Below are 23,112 nucleotides of genomic sequence, written 5' to 3'. Positions count from 1 at the left end.
TAAAGAGTGGACACACTAAATACTGAAAAAAATGATATTATGTTTAGCTGTTGGCTGCTTTCATCTTGAAACAGAACAATTAATAAGCAAGCAAGCAAAGTTTATTTATATAGTGCTTTTTACAACAGGTGTTGAACAATCAGTATTACAGAAAGAAAAAGAAAAGAAAAGAAAATCCAGGTCCAAGCCCCCATGAGCAAGCCAGTGGTGACTTGTACTTAATGGACTTTTTGACTGGACATCAAATAAATGAATTACTCTTGCACAATATTAAATACAGTCAGCTCCATGATTAGAGCTGCTCTTGTCTCTGTGGTTAGTTAGTTTCAACTCACTCTTAAATTCACTGGGGTTTAGTTTTCCTAGACTAAATACACTTGCCATAATCATGAAGCTAACTGTATAAAATTTTATTTGTATGTTTTATTTTATATGCAAATATGATTTGCAAAATGACACATATGCAGAAATAGGTAATACAAGGAGAATTTATTGTTTAGAATGGCAAAATAATGTTGGAATAATCAACCACTATACACACATCACCAGAGCAGGAAAAAAGCACCACAGTACAAACAGTACATTCACTACACCATGAGTACTGATGTATTAGTCAGTTGTTTACAACACAACTGTATTTCTCTGTTCAATAAGTCAAGAAAGTGCCATAAAACACCATAATGGTCCAACAATAATTGATCAGTTAACTGTATGTGTTCATGAACACTACTGTGAGAATTCTGAAGAAACTGAAGTAGTGCAGCCTCATTTTACAAAGACAAGATGAAGTGATCACTTACTATAAGCAAAAGTTTGGGCATCCTGGTCAAATTACACATTTTTCTGATTTTCTAAGTAAAAATAAGTTAACACATTCTCTATATAGAACACATTTCTACCCATTGTACTGCAGAATTACTGTTTATTGGCTGATTTGATTATTTGAACATAAAATTTGGCCTGTGCAAAGTTACACATGTTCATTTGTTCTCATTTAGAGAATTAACAAACCATGTAATTTGACTAGGGTGTTCAAACTTTTGCCTATGACTCTATCTGCACTCCATAAAGTACTGCGTCATGATATTTATTTTGAATGTAGTTCACCTCACATCAGTGGGCATTTGCCAAGGCTTACAACCATCTTGCATGTCACTGAATCCAGTCTGTAAATGCTTCTCGATTCGTTTAGGCCACCCTGCACAACACTCGAGACCCCAGCACCCATATCCACTCCGGCATGCACTGCATGAGTCGAAACTAGGGGGAACATGACACAAACAAGCATAGCAACAAGCTCAAAAGATTTTCAGTCTATAATTTAAAATCAGGAAGACTTGGTTCCCCTGTAGCTCACCTGCATTGTATGAGGCCAGTATCCTGTAGTTCTATGGGAGATACCCAGAGTGGACAGAGCGTGCCTGGCATACACCTGTGGCTGAGGAACCAACCAGCTCACACCAGCACTGTCCTCATCTTCTTGAGAAGCAACTCTGTAGGGAACCAAACTCTGCACAAAGACCCCCTGAGGACCATACTCGTAGTGCAGGGCACGGCTGAAGTGGTCAAGGAAAGCCTAAGGAAACAGAGGGTAATATAGAACACAAGTGAATATCAAGTAACCTCTTAAACCTTGAGGAACTCAAATTTGGTCCACACTGTTACAAATAACTTACACATTACCATAGTAGTTATTATTTTTACATATTGAGCTGTGTAATTTTCTGTCAAATAAAGCATTTCTGTTTTTTTATCCATATATATACATAATTAACAGTGATCTCTGACGCTGCATAGCACTGTAATTCATATTAATTACTGAATAAAGTCTTGAGCTTCATAAAATTTATAAGCCTAGGGTTCAAGAAGTCAACAGCGCAATTAGGCTGGACACTAATTTACACTAATATACACTAATATACAAATGATATGATCTTTGACCGTGCATGCGGAGAGGGCGGCCTTCCTTGGAGTGGGTCTGGAACATCCTCCAGAAGAAATATTAACCACAGCCCCTCTTTGTCTCTCCGCCATGCCGGGCAGAGCCAGACGGGTCACCAGAGTGGCTGCAGCAATGCTGTTGTTTATGATGTTCCACATTTTGCTCTCGGACAAGTCAGCAAAATCTGGAGAGACTTCCAGGGACGAATCCAGACAGTTTATGACAAAGCCTATGTCCTTGTCTCCAACAGCATCTTTAATGGGTTTACAGGCCATGGGACCCCAACCGAAATCTGCCTCGATTAAAATAGTCTCCACTCCGTGGGTCTCTGAAACAGACCTGGCAGTATCACTTATACTCCTGACATCAGAGCTGATTAGGATGATGCTCACACCATGTCTGGCCAGCTCCTCAGCATATGCTTTAGCTATGGCCTCTGATGCACCTGCATGGAAGGGAAATAGTGTGTATACATTTAAAACTCAGATTATATCCTTACTGCATGACTTTCAGAGTGAAGCAATGTTGCCCAGCAGCACAAGCTTAAAAAAGATGGTTCTTCAAGGGTTATTTAGTAAAGACAATGGTTCTATTTGTATATGGTTCTATATAAAAACTCATGGTTCTAAATAAAGCCATTGCTCTATTACTAAAGTGCCCTCGAAAAAACATATCTTATAAAAGTGCAGATCAAGTCACTCAGTATAAACCTACCACTAATGACAGCCCATTTTCCATACTGGTGGACTAGATCTCTGGGGTACACGAGCCGGGGGATGAAGTGGAGCCTTATCAGGCTGTAACAGTCCCGCATGAGAACAACAGCTTTACTCGCTGTGTAACAAGCTCCCACCAATGCTAGAGTTTCTACATAACAGTTGCAGGATCTGGCGATTTCTCTGTACAGGAGGTGGAAGCTATCAACAGCAGCCATGGAGGGGAGATCAGATGTGCAGCCTATTTTAAAGCTAACTAAAGAAACGTCGCTAAAGTCGAGCACACGGGCCAGCAGGTGAAACGGTCCGTATGTAATAGGTCACTTTCTTTCAGCGACAGATTTGCAGGTATGTGGTGAAATCGGTTTACTTTGCTGAATGATCCAGACTCTTCCTTCTCTTCTTTCAGCTTTGACAGCCTCAACACAAACACGAGTCACGTGACTCCGCTCAGCGACGCGTTTAAAGGGACCGCTGCCTTTTTTCAAAACAAATTTAGTCAGCATTATTACATTCATATTGTATTGTTTTGTAGAAATGTGCATTAATTTTATATTTGCTATTAATTACAGTCAGAGACATCATAATGGAGGAGACATGTCTCTCACTGGTTTAAGTGTGAATGGGAAAGCTCTGGCACGCAACACGGCGTCTAAGTCCCGCCCTTCAATGAAATGAGCCTATCAGCTTGCGGTTTAAGCCACACGCGTGGAATATCTGCGCAAGCGCAGTAACCAGAACAAGATGAAAAATCGTTTTTTTATAAAAAAAAAAAAATTAGGTTGTCATGTAGACTATCAATATGATACATTTTACAGATTACTGCAGTTTTTATTTATTTTAACAATGATATTGGATAACATTAGAAGTTCAAGTGGTTTACCTTGTCAAGTCAAACAGTCTAAGACAAGTGTGAGACTGTCATAAGAGTAAGAAAATATTTCATAACTTTTTTTCAAGAGAACCACATGTTCGTGCAATACTTAAAAGAAGAGTTGAAAAACAAATGAAGAAAGTTCTTTTCAGATTTTTTGAAAAATAAGCGTTCCCTTCTTACGTATGTAGCTAAAACAGAAAGGCGTAGTTAAGAAGGTTTTCTTCCTTAAGAGCAAGCAAAGTTTATATAGCGCTTTTTACAACAGGTGGGGTCACAAAGCAGCTTTACAGAGAAATCTGGGTCCAGGCCCTCATGAGCAAGGCAGCGGCGACAGTGGCGAGGAAAAACTCCCTAAGAGCAAGAGGGGGCAGTCGTGGGCTGGAGGTTAGGCAACTGCCCTGTGACTGGAAGGTCGCTGGTTTAATCCCCAGTGCCAACAGCACATGACTGAGGTGTCCTTGAGCAAGACACCTAACCCCCAATTGCTCCCCAGGCGCCGTGGATAGGGCTGCCCACCGCTCCTAGTGTGTGTGTGTGTGTGTGTGTGTGTGTGTGTATTCACTAGTGTGTATGTGGTGTTTCACTTCACGGATGAGTTAAATGTGGAGGTGGAATTTCCCCCTTATGTGGGATTAAAAAAGTAAAATAAAAAGAGGAAGAACTCTTTAGAGGAACCAAGACTCAGAAGGGGAACCCATCCTCCTCTGGTCGACACCAGATTAGTATAAAATATTATAGTACAATATGGAGACAACAGGAGGAGCAATGGTTAATTAGATTAGCATTAGTTTATGCAGTAACAACAGCAGCATTGTCGGGAGGGCAAGACTCTTTCATGAATGCAGCCTCAGGTCTTGTGTGAGTGGAAATAACTGACCTAAAGTGGACACTCTCCCATAAACTTTCCCATAGACTTTGCTACATGACTGAGAAAATGGCTTTCCACCTTTTATTCCAGACTACCTAACTTACATTTCAAATTTAAAAAGACATTATTTCATTTTCATTCAAGTGACCTTACTATTAATATCTTTATTAACACTATAATGCTTATGTTTTTATCAGCAAGTATGTAAATAGGGTGAAATGGCCCATCTTAATCTCCTTCTATGCTGTCTCGTCACTATATGGTTGCTTTGTAATTTTCTTGCAACAAATTAGCAGTGGTGGGCAGTAACTAAGTAAATGTAATTCGTTACTGTACTTAAGTAGTTTTTTCATGTATCTGTACTTTACTGAAGTTTTTCCATTTTGGGTGACTTTTATGTTACTTTTTACTCCACTACATTTTGAGAAATCTGTCGATCCTTTTGGTTTCTCTGTGTATAAAAACGCAACATGTCAAAACAAAAGAAGTGCAAAGCAAGAACACCAATCAGGGCACAGTGGTCACTTTGTTCTGAGCTGGTTTTGACCTGTTGGTCATACCGACCCAGTGCAGCACACGGTTCAACATCAGTGCAGCAGCGTAAATATTTGGGAGCACATACATCACCTAAATGATGAACTAACCTAACTTTGTGTAAATAGACCACAATATAGAAATATGTCCACATATGCAGTCGTGACTGGTGCGTTTCTTTTTTTCTGAATTCATACAAACACTTTCATTTTATAGTAAATTAGTTTCAGTTAGATCCTGCCTTCCGCTCGAAGACTGCTGGGATAGGCTCCAGCATCCCCCCGCGACCCTGACGGAGAAGTGGCTTAGAAAATGGATGGATGGATGGATGGATGGATGGATAGTTTCAGTTAGTTTATGTTTATGAACAGAGACCTACAGATCAACACAGTAAAGGAAAACGTATTTGTGATCCTGAGTTTAAAGCAAGTTTTTATTCAACTTGTCACTAAGTTACAAAGTAATCTTAAACTGAAACTTTGCTTGTTTGTAAAAGTGATTTCAGAGCCACTCGGTTCTCCCTGATGGAAACTGTTTACCTTCAGTGTTTTGTGCTTATGATCATTTTAATAGACGTCAGCGTCACTAATTAATGACGTTCTATTAAAAGACGGGTTTACCAAGAGAGACGCTGGAGGACTTTCACCTGAAATGAGTTCATGAAGCGAGTCTTATTACAAAAATAATAAAAGGACATTAGAGTCATAATTACTCTTTTAGTATTTTTATTTTTGATACTTAAGTACATTTGAAGGCAAATACTTTTGTACTTTTACTCAAGTTGAGGTCTAGAGTAAGGACTTCTACTTTTACTGGAGTAGTATTTTACCTTGGGTATCTCTACTTTAACTCAAGTACATGATTTGTGTACTTCGTCCACCACTGCAAATTAGCACTGAAATTTCTGAATGCGTACAATGAGATTGCTTGTAATATTTTTGTACGTTATTTAGGCCCATGGTATGTGTGTTATTTCCTTTAAATAATCGCTGATCCTTACTTGTTTGTATAATATGTGTTCATGCATCCATTTAAAAAGCGGCCACATTGCAGACGGCCTGACCCAGCAGTGGCTCTGATTGGCTGGCTTACTGTTTCCATAGTGACGCCGGATGTGTGGGAACAGGCTCAGAGTCACCGGTTGAACCGATCGGCTTGTTCAAACTCTCCCCATTTGAGCTCACTTTGAATCGTTTCGTGTGATTTTTCACAGCTTTCCGGATGCAATGACGTTTTGCCAGGTATCGAGGTTAATGTCTTTCCAAGCTATGTGTGTTTATTAGCCTAGCCATAGCTTGCCGGCTAGCTTAGACTAAGCTGAAGTCAGCTTCTTATTCGAATTTCCACGTTCCACCTTAAATGGTGCAGCAGTTACATTCTGGCGCCCGAGACCTGCAAGTAACTGCTGCATCATTTAAGGTGGAACGGGAATATTAGAACAAGAAGCTGGCGAATAGGAAGCCAACCGCAGTCTCGTTTAGCTTAGCTTAGCTAGCCACCTTTGGGTCCTCCGGACTCTGCAGTCTGAAAAGCTGAAAAGCGGCGTGGACCAAATCCTAAGATACTGACCCAGTTAGGTTAGCTGGTTAGTTAGCTAGCTTAGCTATCTCAGCTATATAACCGAATAGCTTGTCCAACGTGGCTTATGGGATGGTTTATAATAGCTGTTTTACTTTATTAAATGCGAGTCTAGCCATAAGTGCAACCAACATAGACGAGTAATTCACCTAGTTATATTAACCCAAAGTGCTGGTGAGTGAAGATCTTGGGATGAATGCAAATGAAAATTGGGCAAAAGTGTGAATAGGTGAGGAATAAGTACACTGAAAACTGTTCTGATTACACCTCCACGACACTGTGCCTGTGTCTGTAGGAAGTCCTTGGCTAAGAGGAGTGCATCACACCCCCTGCAGAGTGATGTCTCAGTTTTCTGCGGAGGATGAGGCCGAGCTCCAGTCCCTGCTGAGACAGCTCCTGAAAAGTGTCAAGGAGAGAATCTCAGGGGCGCCTTCAGTGGAATGTGCCGAGGAAATCTTGCTGCACCTGGAGGAGACTGACAAGAACTTCCACAAGTGAGATTCGTAGCTAGAGATGGCATAACGCCACCTTTTCTTTTCCAGTACCGATACTGAATCCTTTGAATGGAAGATGGTCTGAGAATCATACCGATCCAATATTTTTCCTGGTTTTTAATTAATGTGCTTCACTGAGATGGGGATTCTGTCCGTTTTTCTAAACATCTGCTCCGTAATGTCAGATAATTCTTTCAGAGTCATAACACGCTGGGTGTCAAGGTAAAATAGTCCCCAAAGAAAACATTTTTTGGCTTTACCATTTTTACCATTATCTTACCATTATCTTAATCAGTATTACATATAAACACTCGGATGGCACATATAGGTTCACTGGTACATAAATTGGCTGTGTTGTAGACATCATGACCTCTGGTTCCTATCACTACCACTGTAAAGAAGTCTGAGTCGGTACATTTTTCTATGATGAAGCATTTCACATCAAACCACTATGAACAACTTTGTTTACATCTCATCAATTAAATGATGCAAAAATTTGAAAACTCATAAGCATCACCAACATCTACATGTTCAAACTACTCAAACACTCTGCTAGCTTGCAAGACGTATGCACAGCTAACAGCCATTTAATTAGCTGTACTTCAGGCTAGAGTTTTTCAGATGGGATGAGATGCATTTTTTTCCCCATCTGGTGTCTGGCATTTTCTGCCAGGTGCCAGTACTCATCAGTATTGTGACCCTTAATGTTTATCTGCAATACTGACTTATGTTTCCCTCTCTTGCCTTTGTTCATTAGTTATGAGTTTGTCAAGTATCTGCGGCAGTATGTCGAGAGTACGCTGGGGGCAGTTATTGAGGAGGAGACTGAGAGCTGTGCTAAGGGTGATGGTCATACCATTGGGTCAGGTCAGGACACCCTGGTCCATGCTGTCACACGAAGGGCCAGAGAATCTTCACAGTATGTACCCAGTTCTTTCACTGTATTAGCCTGTTCCTTCCTTTTGCTAAGTCTTTTAACTTAAAGCTAGTGGTATAGCGTCTTTCAACCTAATCTCCATATGACCCATTACCGCAATGTTTTTTCCCCTAAACAGAAAACATGTTCACTCAAAACCCATTTATAAAAGAAGCCAATGGGCAGTTACTTCAGACAGAGATTAGGCTGACGCTGCAGTATTGCTTCAAGATGCCGATAACATATATATCTAGCAGCCAGACACTTGTTTTTGTTTAATAGATATAAACAGATGATGCAGACCTTAAAGCAGACCATGATGGTGATTGTGGAATCATTGATCAATAAATTTGAAGAGGATCAGCTGAAGAAGGAGGAGATGAATAGAAACAGCCAGCATGAACAGTCAAGCAGCCACTATACGGACAACTGCTCAGACAGCGACTCTTCCTTTAATCAGGTGAAATGTTTCATGCACTTTTCCTTTAAGAAGCATTCCATATCATATCCGAAGTGTAATGTATGTTATTGTTCCAGGGCTGCTGTAGCTGCAAAATGTAGCTCAGTAAATTGGAATATGAATGAGGGGTAAATTTCTGAAATCTGATACAAAAAACATAAAATGTGGCCTGAGCAAAAGTTACGTAATATTTTATGTTTTTTTTCCTCTTATGTTAAGCTTAACAAATTAATAGAAGTTGTGCACAAAATTTGCAGAAAAGTACTATTTTTAAGATAAAGTTCCCTGTAGAGGCTGTGTTAACTTATTTTCACCTCAACAAAACTTCAATAAAACGTGTCATTTGACCAAAGGTGTTAAAATTAGGTCAATTCTGTTTGGTTAAGATTGTTTAAGAAACAATATAGAATAATTTTACAAGACACACCAAATGCATAAATGTAAAGAAGCCTATTCCCATCAGGAATAGGAGAAAAAATGCCTCCAATTTCTCTACTCTGTTTCTGGTACCAGTTTTCTAGAATTTGGATTCAGTATCTTTAACTAATTACTTCTTTTCTCAAAGTGATGATTATTTTATATTATTTTTTCAAAATATTGACTTACTATGTGTGAATAATGACTTCTTATCTCATAATAATGACTATGTAGATATAATGTCTTATCTACCCAAAACATTGACAAATTGACAAAACATGTCAAAATATTTACTTATTCCTTCAAAAATGTTGACATACTATGTTGAAATAGGTGTTATGTTATCATTATGACTTTCTATTTCAAAAAGAATGACTTAGTATTCGTATTAGACATTGTAACAATGATTTATTATCCCAAAATAATGTAATTTATCACTCTTTATCTTGACATAATATGTGCAAATCCCAAGAAAATAAGTCAATATTTAGAGAATGCAAATCGTTATTTTGTGGTGCCAAGTCAATATTTTGGCAAAATGTATTTATATGAATAAAGTAAAAACACTGATTTTTTTTTTTCTCCTCTGCTGGTGGGAATAGGTTTCCACACAATAATGACTGCAGGAACTACACAGTAGTGTGATGTAAATACATTAACATGTAGTTGAATTATGATCATCAGGTGCATGTATCATGAAGCTACTTCACAGATCTGCAGTTCTTAGTTTAAATTGTTTATGAATGTCATCTGTAACGAACTTGTTCTATTTGTAAAAGCAGAGCTATGCCTTCATCAAGCAGGAGCAGCTGCAGGTCATTTCTGAGAAGCTTGACCCAAGTAGGCCAAGAGAGGTACTCATTTTTTTTCATTATTTGTTCTTTCAGTTTTTCTTGTGCCTTTTCCTCTTTTGAAATGTTTTGAGCTGTGGAATAACAGCACGTATGCACTTACCTGGTAAAACTTATCTGGTCATTTCTGTGTGTTCTATGCGGTGCTGACTAGTTATGAGTGATTAGTTTCTGCCAGTACTTTAGCTTGGTGATATCTTTTAGACCCTGGCTTATCTCTTTTTTTAGATTAATAATTAGTTTTCCAAGTAGGCAACAAGGCACTTGTGTAAGTCGCTCTGAACAAGAGCATCTGGCAGTTATTTTAAATGTAAGTGTAAACTTTTGATCGTTTGGAAAATGACAGTAAGCTCTTATTGCAGGTACGTTGGGAAGCCTTACAGTCCCTATGCTGTGCTCCTCCCTCTGATGTCCTGAGCTGTGAGAGCTGGACTGGTTTGCGCAGAAACCTCTCAGCTGCCCTCGCTGACCCTGATCCTGACCTCAGTGTAAGAACTAGCATCCACTTTTAGTCAATTCAGACATAAAATGTGAGCATCCAAACTAACAAAACCGGTATGTTGTTGAGAAATCCGGTCTTTTTATATTTATACCTCGACAGATTATACATAGTAGTTCATTCACCATGTGAACTTCCTCACCCCTATATAATATGTGTATGGGTAACAAGTACAATGACAAGTGAGGTTTTCAAAGTGATCATTATAATACATCAAAAATAAGGACATGTGATGTGCCTTTGTATCTAAAAATATGTTATTCATTATTATTTTTTCATGGCTATTGTATAACTTTTTAGACATTTTTAAACAAGATTATACATTTTACCACCCAAAAATATTATATAGAGCAATCATACTTTAAACTTTACCACTATACACTAGCCTATGTACTTGTACACCTGTATAATGTCCTTGGACTTAAGGTGATACATATTTTTTCATATAAATAAGCATTATTACAATTATAACACTTTTTTTTCCACCTGAGGTCTGTAAATTGAACTAGCCTGACAATCACTCAAAAGTGACAACTTTTTTAGTGTTTGTGAAAGGACTAAGAACCTTGGAATTGCACCATGGGGTCATATAGGGTCTTCTTCACAATGCAATACTGTTATTTCTTGGGTTGATGCTCTCAAGGCATGACATTCAACCGGCTAGCATTTAATGTTATCTGTTTGTTAGACTACCTATTTAGATTACTATATATCATTTGTCAGTAAAGTTATTTATTATATCGATTAGATAAATACAGTTCAAAGGACACCGTTTGGGTTTAATGACTTCTCACTGCACTCTGACCGTCTCATGTACTTATTTGTTTCATCAGCAGCACAATTGTATTCATTAAGGATTGATTAGGAAAAAAAGGTTTTGGAATCTAACTGTAAATGCTGGAATTCCTAGAGCTTTGGAAATGTTTAAACTAACATGAAATCACATCGAATTGTTCATTTGTGTTTATTCTAATGTTAATGTCTTCATAAAATAGAAACACTTTCTCCCCAGATACATTACTTGATGTCTGGAGACCGCTGACACTGGGATTGAATTGATCATCGTAGTTACAAATTGTGATCATTTACACATCAGAAAGAAATCATGGAAAGTGTGATTCATAGCTGTAGAATAGAACTGTAGAATTTTATGGAGCAACAAATGAGAATAAAGAGTTTACTGTCTGATGTAGAATCTGGTGCTGTGGAGGATAAATGACTGATTTAGATACATTAAGAATGGAAAATGCTACAGATCTCAGTTCTGCAAATAAAAAGATAAAAATATAAAATATAAATTTCTGTAGATTGGCTATATAAAAAGGTAAACTTGCTGGGTTGGTGATTCTTCAGAACTCTCTAATGACAGCAGGACTGCCTTGCCCCTTCCCCCCAAATTGAAAACTTTATAAATCTTTATGACTTATGTGACAGTTATTATTTAAACAGTGAATTTTGGTGAAAGATGACAAGTTTGCATTTGAATGTAATCCTAATGGTAATCACCATGTCCTGTAATCTGATTACAGCGTTTCTTTACAGAACACAGGTCCTTTTTTGAAAGGCTAATTTTGTGATACCTTGATGTGTATTCCATTACTACCAAACTCGGATTATCCATCCATCCGTCCATCCGTCCGTCCATCCATCCATCCATCCATCCATCCATCCATCCATCCATCCATCCATCCATCCATCCATCCATTATCTTCCGCTTCTCCGGGGTTCGGGTCACGGGGGCAGCATCCTAAGACCAGCCCAGACTTCCCTTTCCCCAGCCACTCCCGACTATATCACTCCCAAGCCAGCTGGGCAATATAGTCACGCCAGCGTGTCCTGGGTCTTCCCCGGGGTCTCCTCCCAGGTGGACTTGCCTGTGACACCTCTCGAGGGAGGCGTCCAGGAGGCATCCTAACCAGATGCCCGAACCACCTCAGCTGGCTCCTCTCGACGTGAAGAAGCAGCGGCTCTACTTCTACTTCTACTACAGTCCCTCCCGGATGACTGAACTTCTCACCCTATCTCTAAGGGAGAGTCCAGACACCCTGCGGAGGAAACTCATTTCGGCCGCTTGTATTCGCGATCTTATTCTTTCGGTCATTACAAAAGCTCATGACCATAGGTGAGGGTGGGAACATAGATTGACCGGTAAATCGAGAGCCTTGCCTTATGGCTCAGCTCTTTCTTTACCACAACAGACCGGTAAAGAGGCCGCATCACTGCTGACCCAGCACCAAAAACTCTGATTATACCATTGTTTATTTACAATAAGAAGTAATTCCAAACTGTTAAACTCTATGGAATGTTTCATGTAACTCCAAGCAGCCTACCTATTGTTTAAATATTAATGGATGTAGCTGCACTGTGTGCTAGTTTAGTCCATCTTTAGTGCAGCTGGCCTGGACAGTACAACTGACAGGTCAGACCTCCAGCCAGTAAATCCCCCAGTACTTATCCCCAGTTTGAGTCTGGAGTGGCCAAATAAAAAAATGACCCCCTCCAACCTTAAGCCCCATTGCGACTGCCATTAGTTACTGGTAGTTACACCACTCAGATGTCAAAAAATGAGAATGTCAGTGTAAAAATGTCACATGTAAAAAGTTATCCTAGTCTCTGTGAATCCTTTTGCTCTTTATAATATGTGTAAAATATCTGTTAAGCTGTTATTTGAATGAGTTTTGCCACATTCTGGAGGTGTGAGTCTGCCACAATTCTCACCTCTTACAGTGCTGGCTCCCACGGGATTGGGAAAAATTGCATAATTTTGTTCTTTATTCTGTTTTGCAGGACAAGGTTTTGCGCTTTTTTGCGAAAACGTTTTCTTCCTCCCCTCTGAATGTGACCAGGGAAATATACACCAGCTTAGGTAATAGATATTTTTATTTTTCTTATTGAAATTCAGTGAACATATAAAGTTCACATTCTCATATATTCTGTGTCCTTCTTTAGTGAAAAGCCTGGAGAGTGACTTTCTGTACCACAAGCTGAGTTTTCCTACTGAGTCAGCGGGCATGGATGTGAATAGGCCGGATATTGCTCGCCTGCTTAAACAAGTGTGTGGTGTCTACAGTCTCCTCAGCTATTCTGTGGTTACTGGAATTTGGCTCATATTTGGCTAGAGATTAACTAGACATTTCATGTTCTGTCTTCCTAGATGCGATTAATGAATGACTTCCAGCAAGAAGTAACAACGTTTTGGATACGCCATCCTGAAAAGTGAGCTGTGGCCTGTAACGCATAAGCTCTGCTAAATAACTGCTTTCTCCCCAGGAGTTCTTCATATGCAGTTTCTCTATGTTCTATGCTGTAGGTACATGGAGGAGATCATAGAGAGCACCCTTGCACTTCTTTCTCTGCATCATGAACACGGCATAGGCCCTCACGGCTCAGAGAAAGCTCTAGAGCCAGTGCATTTTCTTTCTCTTTTGGACATCAAGGCCACCTGGTTCAAGAAGTGGATGGTGAGCCACACTGCGTCAGTCCCTTAGAAATAAAGAGTTCTAATTAATGTTCTGCTATCCTGTTTAAGTGTAGTTACATAATAACACAATTAATTACATTGTTTTGTATGAACAGCTTTTCTACAATACTGTCCAAAAGTAAGGGACCACCCTTTCGTTTGTTCAATTTCTAGTCGAAATGGCTGTTAAGTACAATGTTATTTATTTTTCAGTGTCAGAAAATTACACAGGAGCCTTCAACTCTAATTTGATCAAATCTATCAGTTTTTAACTTGCCCACTCTTTACTTCTACACACTGTACTGTCATTCCATCTCTTCTGATCTTAAAATCAAACATGCAAGACCTGGTCAACCACCAAATCTTTGAGAGAGAGAGAGGAGAAAGTCAAGCTCCACTCTTGTTTTACATCTGAAAAAATCCACAGGGGTCTCTGTCCATCCTTCCACTACAAGAGGACAACTTAGTGCTTTGAGTCTGAAAGGATGTGTAGCATCAGTGTATCAGTGTGCTTTTAGTGAGAAAGGGAAACAGTTGCAAAACAAGAAGAACATTTGCACTAGAACACCGAAAGTGGTCATCTGAAATGTGGAGTAAGGGTTTATGGTTAAGGATTACTTGGACCATGAGAAGCAGAAAATGCAACCAACGTCTGAGGCTGAACTTTGGAAGTGTGGAAAACACTCTCTGCAGATTTCTTTGAGATCAGTAAAGAATGGAGACTTCAGTCAGTGCAACTGTGGACACAGATGCTGACAAAATTAATCATATGTTGGAGCTTCTGTGCAATTTTTTGTTTTTTTGTTTAGGTGGTGTCTGACTTTTGCAAAGTATTGCATACTTAAATGTTTGAGTCTGCACTTCAATGTCAAGAAATGGGAATCTAGATAAATTTAGAAAAGATATTTTTCAGAATGAAATATCTCCTACTTATAAACACAAATGTGGCATAGATTAAAAGTTCAGATCAGCTCTTTAGACAAAAATTTGTCTGTTTCAATAAGCTATGTGCAAAAAATAATTAATATAACATTATACCATGTTTTTTTTATTGCTGGCCATAACTGCAACTTGAATGGGTTAGCAACTTCCTTAGGGATAAATTATTCTGTCCAAAACATGGTAAATAACTGGCATGTGAGTAATAACAATGTAACTGTTTACCCCAAGCATGGCTACTACAGCAGGACTGTTGTCTTGAGGCTTCTTGAAAGGAAATACAAGTCAGTGGTGAGTTACAGATGTCATTTACATTTGCTACTTATCTCTTATACTGCTTGGATAGTAGTGCCATTGCAGTCTTTTCAAGTGTTTTATGTCTTTGTGTGAGAAAGTGTTAGTGATGAGACATACATTTTTCCAGTCAGTGTCATTAGTCATAGTATGTGTTTCTCTTTTTTCTGGAGTTCACACCCAGGAGTGACTTAGCAGTGTGAACAGACCTATTCAGTCTAGCTTGCAGGCTAATGAGCTCTGTAGATTCATGGTAGGCTTATTCAGTGGAGAGTCTGAAGTTTACACACATTTCTGTTCTTGTTTCTAGATTGTTACAGCAGTTCAGCAGTGCATCTATTACTTTGAATCATATGACCCTGTAAGAGAGGAAACATTGGAGATCGCTCATGCTATGGAGCATCAGCAGATTGGTATGGTTATATTTTATTTACAGAAACCTAACGATGCAGTAAGGCAATATTACTATATGATATTACTATCATGATGCTACTTGAGGAATGCTCGCAAAACTTCCAGCTCAGAAAAGCTTGTCAACAGTATTGCCTGTACTAAGAGCATTAAAGCCCAATTCCATTTCTTATTTTTTACAGTACCCCCTGTTTTCGATCTTGCCCCTCCAAACTGAGTTACAAAGGGTAGAGGTTGAAATCTTCCTCTATGAAATGGGCCAACCCTCAAATAAAGAAGAACGTTAATTCATTAACAAATTGCTAACGTTGCTCTGTAGGCGACCCTGCCAGTCTGCAGTGATAGCAGAGGAGGGTAAAGTTAAGTGATCTTGCTGCTGGTCTTTAGTTAAATTTAGGGAAACATATGCCTTCAAAGAGGGGGGATGACGATTATTTACTATTGACCACCCCTAATTCTTCAGTTATATGAAGCTGAAATCAGCTGTTCACCAGCTTTTTGTTCGATTTTTCTTGTTCCACCTTAAATGATGCAGCAGTTGTGATGCCATTTACGGTGGAACAGGAAATTTAGCTAGCTAGCTACAGCGACATCAGCATGCTACTAGCAATTTTTTATAATTGGTGTGAAAAAAGGACCACAAAATGAAGTTGGGCATGGATAATACAATGGTTATCATATTTATATGGATAAAATACTCAAAAATGGGTTTGTTTGGTTGCTAGCACAGCCATCTTTCTTTTTTTCTCATAACACTGTTTGGAGTCTGCCTCAGAAAAACCTTCATTTGGGGGGCCATGTAGCCATAACACTTCACCCTACCCCTCTATCTCAACAAAAATGAGGACATCTGACCCCTAGATGTGAGCATGCAAAACGAAGGGCTAAAGGCTAAGTGCTAGGGGCAAGGGGTGAAATGGGATTGGGCCTAAACATCATAATGTTTCATTAAAAAGACAGGACTTCCAAGTGGCAAGTGTTGGGAAAAGGTAAGTTTGAATCCTGATGATGCCAGACGTCCAAGAGAGCATAACTTGGTTGGATGTTGTGCTATGTAGGCTGATCCATTAATTGTTTTTATTTAAACATTGCAATTTGAATGACTTTTTAAATCGCAAGTGCTACCATACTTATTGTAGCCTACATTATCAACAAGCTTTAAGTGGGAAGATATAACCTACTAACACAATCTGGCAACTGACTGTTGATGACATAAAGATGAAAATATAAATAAATAGTAATTTTGGGTCAGAGTTATAAATGGGGCCTCTTCCTCGAAAGGTCTAGCTTTACCATATTGCATCAAAATAAAAAATAGTTTTTCTCTTAAAAAACAAATGTATTATTCTCTCCATAAACCCCAAAATCATATATATTTCACATTTTTTACCACCTAATATAAATTCATGGATAAATGTAGAAAAAATTAGATCAACTGACCCTAAAAAGATCTGGGCCGTTAAATGTGTTAAGATTAGATTTGGCCTCATCATTTAATCGAGAGAGTCAATAAAACTACTACTAGTGTAGTGAGGTGTCCAAGCGAGGCCCATCTGACATTAATCAGGGTGTAATTGGATGAAATTCTGGCCGGCATTGTTTGTTTCTTTGAGTGAGAGATTCTTTCCTTTTGTTTCTTCTTGCACGTCTCTCTCGTCCTCTTGCATGCTGACTAAGCGGCAAGGCTGTGAAGACATGGCTATCAGCCAAACTGGTGTGCGTGTTATTACTCAGTGTTCTTCTGAAGTCCAGTGCCCAGTCTATCGTCTGCCTGTGGAGAGATAACTACAGATAACTTGGAGGTCATGGGAGTTTACACACACGTAGCATGAGCTATGTTTTGCTAAAAAAAATATTTCTGGGTTTGCACCTGCTTCCAAACCAGATACAGCAGTTTGGCCCTAGTTTGCTTTGACCATTCCAGTAGCCTGGTGTTTATATTTTCCTCCCAGCTGGTGTGCACTCATGTAGCACCTAGCAGACATGAGGAATATTCACAGCTTTAAAGATAACAGCAGAGATGACTATGCTTAACAGAATCCCTTTGCTGTAAACCAGGTCCATAGTATTATTTATGTCTCCCCAAGACCCCCTTGTAGCTCTTTACTTGATGTAATGTGATGTGTGCAATCATGTGTTTATACATACATACATATGTGAAATTTCCTCACTACTAAATATTCCACTGCCAACTGTCAGTGGTATAATAACAAAGTGGAAGCGATTGGGAACGACAGCAACTCAGCCACGAAGTGGTAGGCCACATAAAATGACAGTGAAGGGTCAGTGGATGCTGAGGCACATAGTGCGCAGAGGTCGCCAACTTTCTGCAGAGTCAATTGCTACAGACCTCCAAACTTCTTGTGGTCTTCAGATTATCTCAAGAACAGTGTGTAGAGAGCTTCATGGAATGGGTTTCCATGGTTGAGCAGCTGCATCCAAGCCTTACGTCACCAAGCGCAATGCAAAGCATCGAAAGCAGTGGTGTAAAGCGCCGCCACTGGACTCTAGAGCAGTGGAGACGTGTTCTCTGGAGTGACAAATCAGGCTTTTCCATCTGGCAATCCAATGGGTGACTCCGGGTTTGGTGATTGCCAGGAGAACGGTACTTGTTTGACTACATTGTGCCAAGTGTAAAGTTTGTTGGAGGGGGGATTATGGTGCGGGGTAGGTTTTCAGGAGTTGGGCTCGGCCCCTTAGTTCCAGTGAAAGGAACTTTTATTGCTTCAGCAGACCAAGAGATTTTGGACAATTTCATGCTCCCAACTTTGTGGGAAAAGTTTAGGGATGGCCCCTTCCTGTTCTAACATGACTGTGCACCAGTGCACAAAGCAAGGTCCATAAAGACATGGATGAGTGAGTTTGACTGAACTTGACTGGCCTGCACAGAGTTCAAACCTCAGCCGAATAGAAATGGACATGGGAGCAAAGGTAGTAAAAAAGTTGGAGCTTCATTGCTTTCAGATGAAGGGCAAAGCAAAAAAATACCACCCCTGGTTTTTTCCCTTTACCACTGATATTTTCCATACGGATATCCAAATTCAAGGCTTCTGTTACTGGCACAGGTCTAGAATAAATGCATTCATTTGATTTGAAACTTGTTTGAAAGAGATGGACTAAAAAAAAAAAGTTTAGGGAGATTTCTGTTCTGTTTTTTGTTTTGATTTCTGTCCCTCTAGGCCCTGCTCAGAGAAGCTTTTACAGTGCTAAGGAGCTGGAGTACACTTACTTCATTCACTCACTCTGTGTGCTTGGGAGGCTTCTGATGTACACTAACGGGAGAAAACTTTTTCCCATCAAAGTGAGGAAAAGGAGAGGTGAGTACAGTGCGCAGAAAGAGACACCTCCACAGAACTTCTGAAAACACCAGAATTTCATCATATTTTGCTTAAGACTTGCTGATAACAGCACAAATACATGCAACCAGACTGTTTTTATTAGTCAGTCTTTACTGAACTTTAACAAGTCACACTGTCTGTTCCAGATCCGGTAACTTTGACCGACTTGGTGGTAGTCCTGATTAATATCATGTACCAGCACCCAAACACGTCATATTCCGATTCTGCCCACACAGGTGCGTCCTACTGATTCATGTCCTGTAGTTTTTCCTTAAACACCTTTACGCACACCTTCCGTCCTGCCCAGTAGGAGTTAATTGCATGGGGGAGGGTTGGACTAGATGGGTTTTATGATTTTCCTTTATCTAACTCTGAGGAGAAGCCGTTTTCTGGAGCACTGTATCATTGTACATTGTGACGTAGTTGGTCACCTCCCTTTGCCTGACACATTCTTCACATTCATCAGTAGATTGTTTTATGAGCTGTTCAGGTTCACTGGAACTGCTTGCTGTCTTCTTCTGAATCAATTAGTGCTGCTCCTTGTCTCCCAGCGCATTCTCAGCTTTCTCTCCCACACTGGCCATGATTCATTAACCCCTTTTGCTAATATTTAGTAAGCTGAAGTGATAACACCTGGGTCAGCTTGGGTTGCTATAAATGTATTGATTGAGTGTGCTTGGGCTTCTCCATATTTGGGTCTGTCAAGGCTGTCTAGACTGAGCTACCATTTTATCATTTACACTCTTTTTATAGATGCACTTTGTATGCTTACAGTTACTGACTGCAGCCCATTTGCACAATTGATTAGCTTCCCTTTATCCCCTCTAATGATACAGGACAACCATAAGGCCACTACTGACTATATAATATTTATGTGGTGGACCATTCTCATCACAGCAGTGGCACCAACATGGTAGTAAACATTGTGCCCATACAAACATACCAGGCACAGCAGCATTGCTAGTGTTTTTACCCACTTCATTGTCAGTGCTGAGTTGAGAAAATTCTACCAAAATATCCCTTTTTTCCGAGATTTCTTTGTGTTTTTTTCCTTTTAACAGACCTGATTGGTCAGGCACAGAACTAATGGGATAAACTAAGCAGTTCATTAACTGTAACCACTACAATTGCCTATGTGGTGACTGCAGTAGTGGTGAGCAGGTCTGCCTGCCTTCTACTACTAAGCAATTGGTATAGCCTCCATTTGTTGAAAAAACATTAGCCAGCAACCATGGATTCTTCTTATTTCTGCATCTTCCAGCTGGTACTATGGCACCACAAATTATTGCTGCCACTTGAACATAAAAATACTACAGCTGGTGTGTGGTTTGTCCATTCTGGTGTAACGTAGAAACATGGCAGCACGACATGGCAGCCTCTGTTGGAAGACAACTCCTCCCCATGTGGATATAAGCTAACAAAAAATGATTTGTAGTTATTGGTGATTATACTCTAATGAAAACAATCACACGATCTAATCACATCATTCTGCAATGTCAAAAATAGACGTTTGGTTTATTTACCTTTTATTCTTTCCAGTCATCTAAATCCTAACACTATGATCAGTAGGTTGAGCAATCTCACTCTACTTGCGTCGGACACATCAGTGTTTTTTACGCAATTGTGATGAATTAAGGCAACGAGTATATGTGAGGATACAGGGTATGCATACCTAATAAAGTGGCCAGAGAGTGCATGTTTGATTAATTTTGTTGTCTGTTGTTGTATAGACTCACTGTCTCCCACTTCTATGGTGACGGAGGTCCTGAAGACCTTGTGTGAACGTACTGAATGTGCAGTGGAGTGCATCTATCAGACCCCTGTCATAGAGACCCTGCTGGCCCCCATCTTCGCTCTGCTTAAAGGAAAGCCGGTCAGGAGGAAGTTACCATTCTGGTTTGATGTCTAAACAATTGTGCCTTATATAAAATTTGTCCTTTATCGTTGACCTTTTTATTTCAAACATAGGCTAACATCTCACTCTTTTACTGCCCATCATAGAATACTGCTGGATATCAGCCAAGCATTGTAAATTTTTATGCTCTATGCAAAGCCATGCTTTAATATTAACTTGGAAATATACCTGCTGGAGTTTGTCTTCAATACCACCCCAGGTTCCCCATAAATATTAATACTAAGACAAAACACAGTACAAAAAGACTTTTTATTCTGATCAGATATCATATTTTGTAGCAGTTGGATGTTATTCTGTATGCATTGCACAATTTGCTTAAAGCCTTTTCAATTTGTTTTTGTGTCAAAGGCCAAATTAAATTCCCCAGAAAGCAGCCTCACTCACATTGCGGACACACTGGCAAGAATCGCTACCACCCAGCGTGGTTTAGCATTGTTTCTTTATGAGAGGAAGCTCGTCTCTGCTGAAGGTGATGGGTAAGTAAATCTAATTTAGCTCTCAGGTTACAATTTATTGCTTTTATCTGCCCATGTGTCCATGCAGGTAATCATCACTCCATGGAGAGAGTGGGCTGCTTATCAACTCTTAATGGAGAATTCAAATGGATTTTTCAAAATTCCCCCATAGTTCAGTGTAAATAAGATGTAAGCAAAGTAATTTAGCATTGGTTTGATGTGAAATAACAACTTTCGATCTCTTTACCTTTCTTTACAGAGTAATGGTGATGGGAACCAGTGATCATTAGGTCCACAACAAAAAGATAGCCAATTTATATACCCTAGACATCTGGTTCCCATCAGCACCACTGTGAACAGTTCTGACTCTGTAAGCCCATTTCACATTACACCACTCTGAATTACTTTGTTTACATCTGAACAATTTAATTATACAGTAAATGTGAGGCTTCAGTGGATTTCCCCTGTAATATCTGTTCATTTAAGTTCAAAACATAAAAGCTGTGCTTTTTAAAATGTCCATTTGTCATTAAATATCCGTCCAATGTGAAGGGCAGCCTGTGTTTTCAAATGGATTAAAAAAGACTGTGTGGAATTCTGCCAAACGTTTGTGTTCCCAAACGCTTATAAAGACACATCATATTCCTCCAGCACTCGACACAGCTTTCCTTAGAAGTCTTCACATTAAACACACATCTGAGCGGTTTGCATTTGAAGGACTGGCCTGGCTTACCTCAAATGTACCTCTAACAAAACAAGAGTTTTATGTTAAAATGTTATGCCAGGTTTAATGTTGCTGTTTTGTTTTATTTTCTCAGTATTACAGCGGGCCATGTCATAGTGCAGTTTACTCAGAAGCTGCTGGCTAAAGAGCTGCCCGCATCCACGGAGCTGGAAAATTCCCCCGCTGTAAAGGGTGCCTTCATCTTTGTGTGCCGCCAGATGTACAACACTTGCGAAGGTCTGCAGGTGCTCAGACCTTACAGCCTGCACGAGTGTATAGCTAAAGCCTGGAGGAAGGTAATTTCGTTACTGTTAATGCTCCTAACACTTTGCTGAGTCTTAAATCGTCTCTTTTAGTCATATTTACTTGATCGAGTTGTGTTTGTTATGTTAAGCAATGTGCTCTGTCAGTTAATATTCAGAATAGCTGTTATATATGTTGATAATACACTGCCCATCAAAAGTGGGACAACTTATCTTCTTTGGAATTTTTTGTAAATGTTTTTTACTGTCACTTTTCAGCTTTTTTGGTTGCACTTTAAACTTTTTTTGCTTGCACTTTAAACAACAGCAGTTTGTTGCTACGTTGAGTGTATTTTGGAACACTCAATGCCATGTTCATCTAATTATCTTATTATGAAGTGCAGGTTTTGAATGAATATTTATTTGACAGTTTTCTTTTGCAAAGTACTGTTTAAAGCACGTGAACTTCTTGGCCTAAGAATGAGATTTATGACCTCATGAGTGCTGACATCACAAAAAGGGGATAAAGCATGTGATGTTCAAAAGGTAGCACTAGTGGCATTGTGACAAAGTATAAGATAAACAAACTTTTAAGACATTTTCACGATACTCAACATATGTCAGGGTAGTTTTTTCAGAGGTTTGATGAGTTGGATCAGATGAAAAGCACTAGTAGCGCAACCCTTTAAAAATACTGTCTAAACTATGTGTGTTCTTTAACTTTATTTTTTTCTGATTTTGTTCAGCTTTTCACACCTGCACCAAGTCTAAATAAACCAAACTTATTATGCTCACTTTGTAATAAAACATGCAGTTAATTACCCACGATATACTCAGAAAAGCATATTGTGACCCACTGTGATGTAATGCATCATGATAATGGTAAATATCATATTATTCACCCCTTGTTAGCATCGTCACGAATATCTGAGGTTGTTTTCCTCGCAATTAGTCTGTAATGTGTTAATAAAGAAAAATAAGAACCAGCAGAAAAACATTTTGAAAAGCTTGGCATCACCAATCCTTTGATGGGCAGTACAGGTTTTGCTTCAAAGATTAACAAAACATCAGATCTAATCAACATTTATTTAGTGACCAAATTATCCCAGCTGTGTATCTAAACCCATACACTGCCAAAATGATACCTTAACAAGTGCACACATCTTAAATATAGTCAATAAA

At 39.3% G+C, this 23,112-nt stretch overlaps 2 protein-coding genes across 4 annotated transcripts in view; one reads left to right on the top strand and one right to left on the bottom strand.

The window, feature by feature from the left end:
• Positions 1-470: 470 nt before the first annotated feature.
• Positions 471-3,095, bottom strand: hsdl1 (hydroxysteroid dehydrogenase like 1). The gene is made up of 4 exons (XM_017692465.2): positions 2,657-3,095; positions 1,942-2,387; positions 1,358-1,576; positions 471-1,260 (listed from the first exon to the last, which is right to left on the bottom strand). Exons 1-4 carry the CDS (start codon positions 2,874-2,876, stop codon positions 1,189-1,191), a joined length of 957 nt encoding a protein of 318 aa, XP_017547954.1. The 5' UTR covers positions 2,877-3,095; the 3' UTR covers positions 471-1,188.
• Positions 3,096-6,027: 2,932 nt separating this feature from the next.
• tbc1d32 (TBC1 domain family, member 32) overlaps positions 6,028-23,112 on the top strand; it is a 77,186-nt gene continuing 60,101 nt past the window's right edge. Inside the window, exons 1-17 of one of the 3 annotated variants that reach the window (XM_017692514.2) lie at positions 6,028-6,178; positions 6,811-7,009; positions 7,767-7,928; positions 8,208-8,385; positions 9,585-9,656; positions 10,016-10,141; positions 12,940-13,018; positions 13,102-13,205; positions 13,307-13,368; positions 13,463-13,613; positions 14,783-14,842; positions 15,156-15,258; positions 18,436-18,573; positions 18,741-18,830; positions 20,325-20,467; positions 20,858-20,985; positions 21,783-21,984. In XM_017692514.2, the coding sequence (XP_017548003.1) occupies positions 6,855-7,009; positions 7,767-7,928; positions 8,208-8,385; positions 9,585-9,656; positions 10,016-10,141; positions 12,940-13,018; positions 13,102-13,205; positions 13,307-13,368; positions 13,463-13,613; positions 14,783-14,842; positions 15,156-15,258; positions 18,436-18,573; positions 18,741-18,830; positions 20,325-20,467; positions 20,858-20,985; positions 21,783-21,984 (1,953 nt within the window). In that variant the 5' untranslated portion in view covers positions 6,028-6,178; positions 6,811-6,854. Of the gene's footprint in view, positions 6,179-6,438; positions 6,690-6,810; positions 7,010-7,766; positions 7,929-8,207; positions 8,386-9,581; positions 9,657-10,015; positions 10,142-12,939; positions 13,019-13,101; positions 13,206-13,306; positions 13,369-13,462; positions 13,614-14,782; positions 14,843-15,155; positions 15,259-18,435; positions 18,574-18,740; positions 18,831-20,324; positions 20,468-20,857; positions 20,986-21,782; positions 21,985-23,112 lie in introns of those variants that run through there. The other 2 variants (XM_037538193.1, XM_037538194.1) reach the window with 2 other exon arrangements.

Source organism: Pygocentrus nattereri, chromosome 4, assembly GCF_015220715.1.
Source record: "Pygocentrus nattereri isolate fPygNat1 chromosome 4, fPygNat1.pri, whole genome shotgun sequence".
In the NCBI taxonomy this organism is placed as follows: Eukaryota; Metazoa; Chordata; class Actinopteri; order Characiformes; family Serrasalmidae; genus Pygocentrus; species Pygocentrus nattereri.
Note: the sequence above shows the minus strand (reverse complement) of the source record. Positions and strands in the feature narration are given on the sequence as shown.

Coding starts and splice junctions, on each gene's coding strand:
- hsdl1 (XM_017692465.2), bottom strand. CDS start 2,876: ATGGCTGCTGTTGATAGCTTCCACCTCCTGTACAGAGAAATCGCCAGA. Junction 2,388..2,656: donor AAAATGGGCTGTCATTAGTG/GTAGGTTTATAC, acceptor CCTTCCATGCAG/GTGCATCAGAGGCCATAGCT. Junction 1,577..1,941: donor CCGCCCTCTCCGCATGCACG/GTCAAAGATCAT, acceptor CTGTTTCCTTAG/GCTTTCCTTGACCACTTCAG.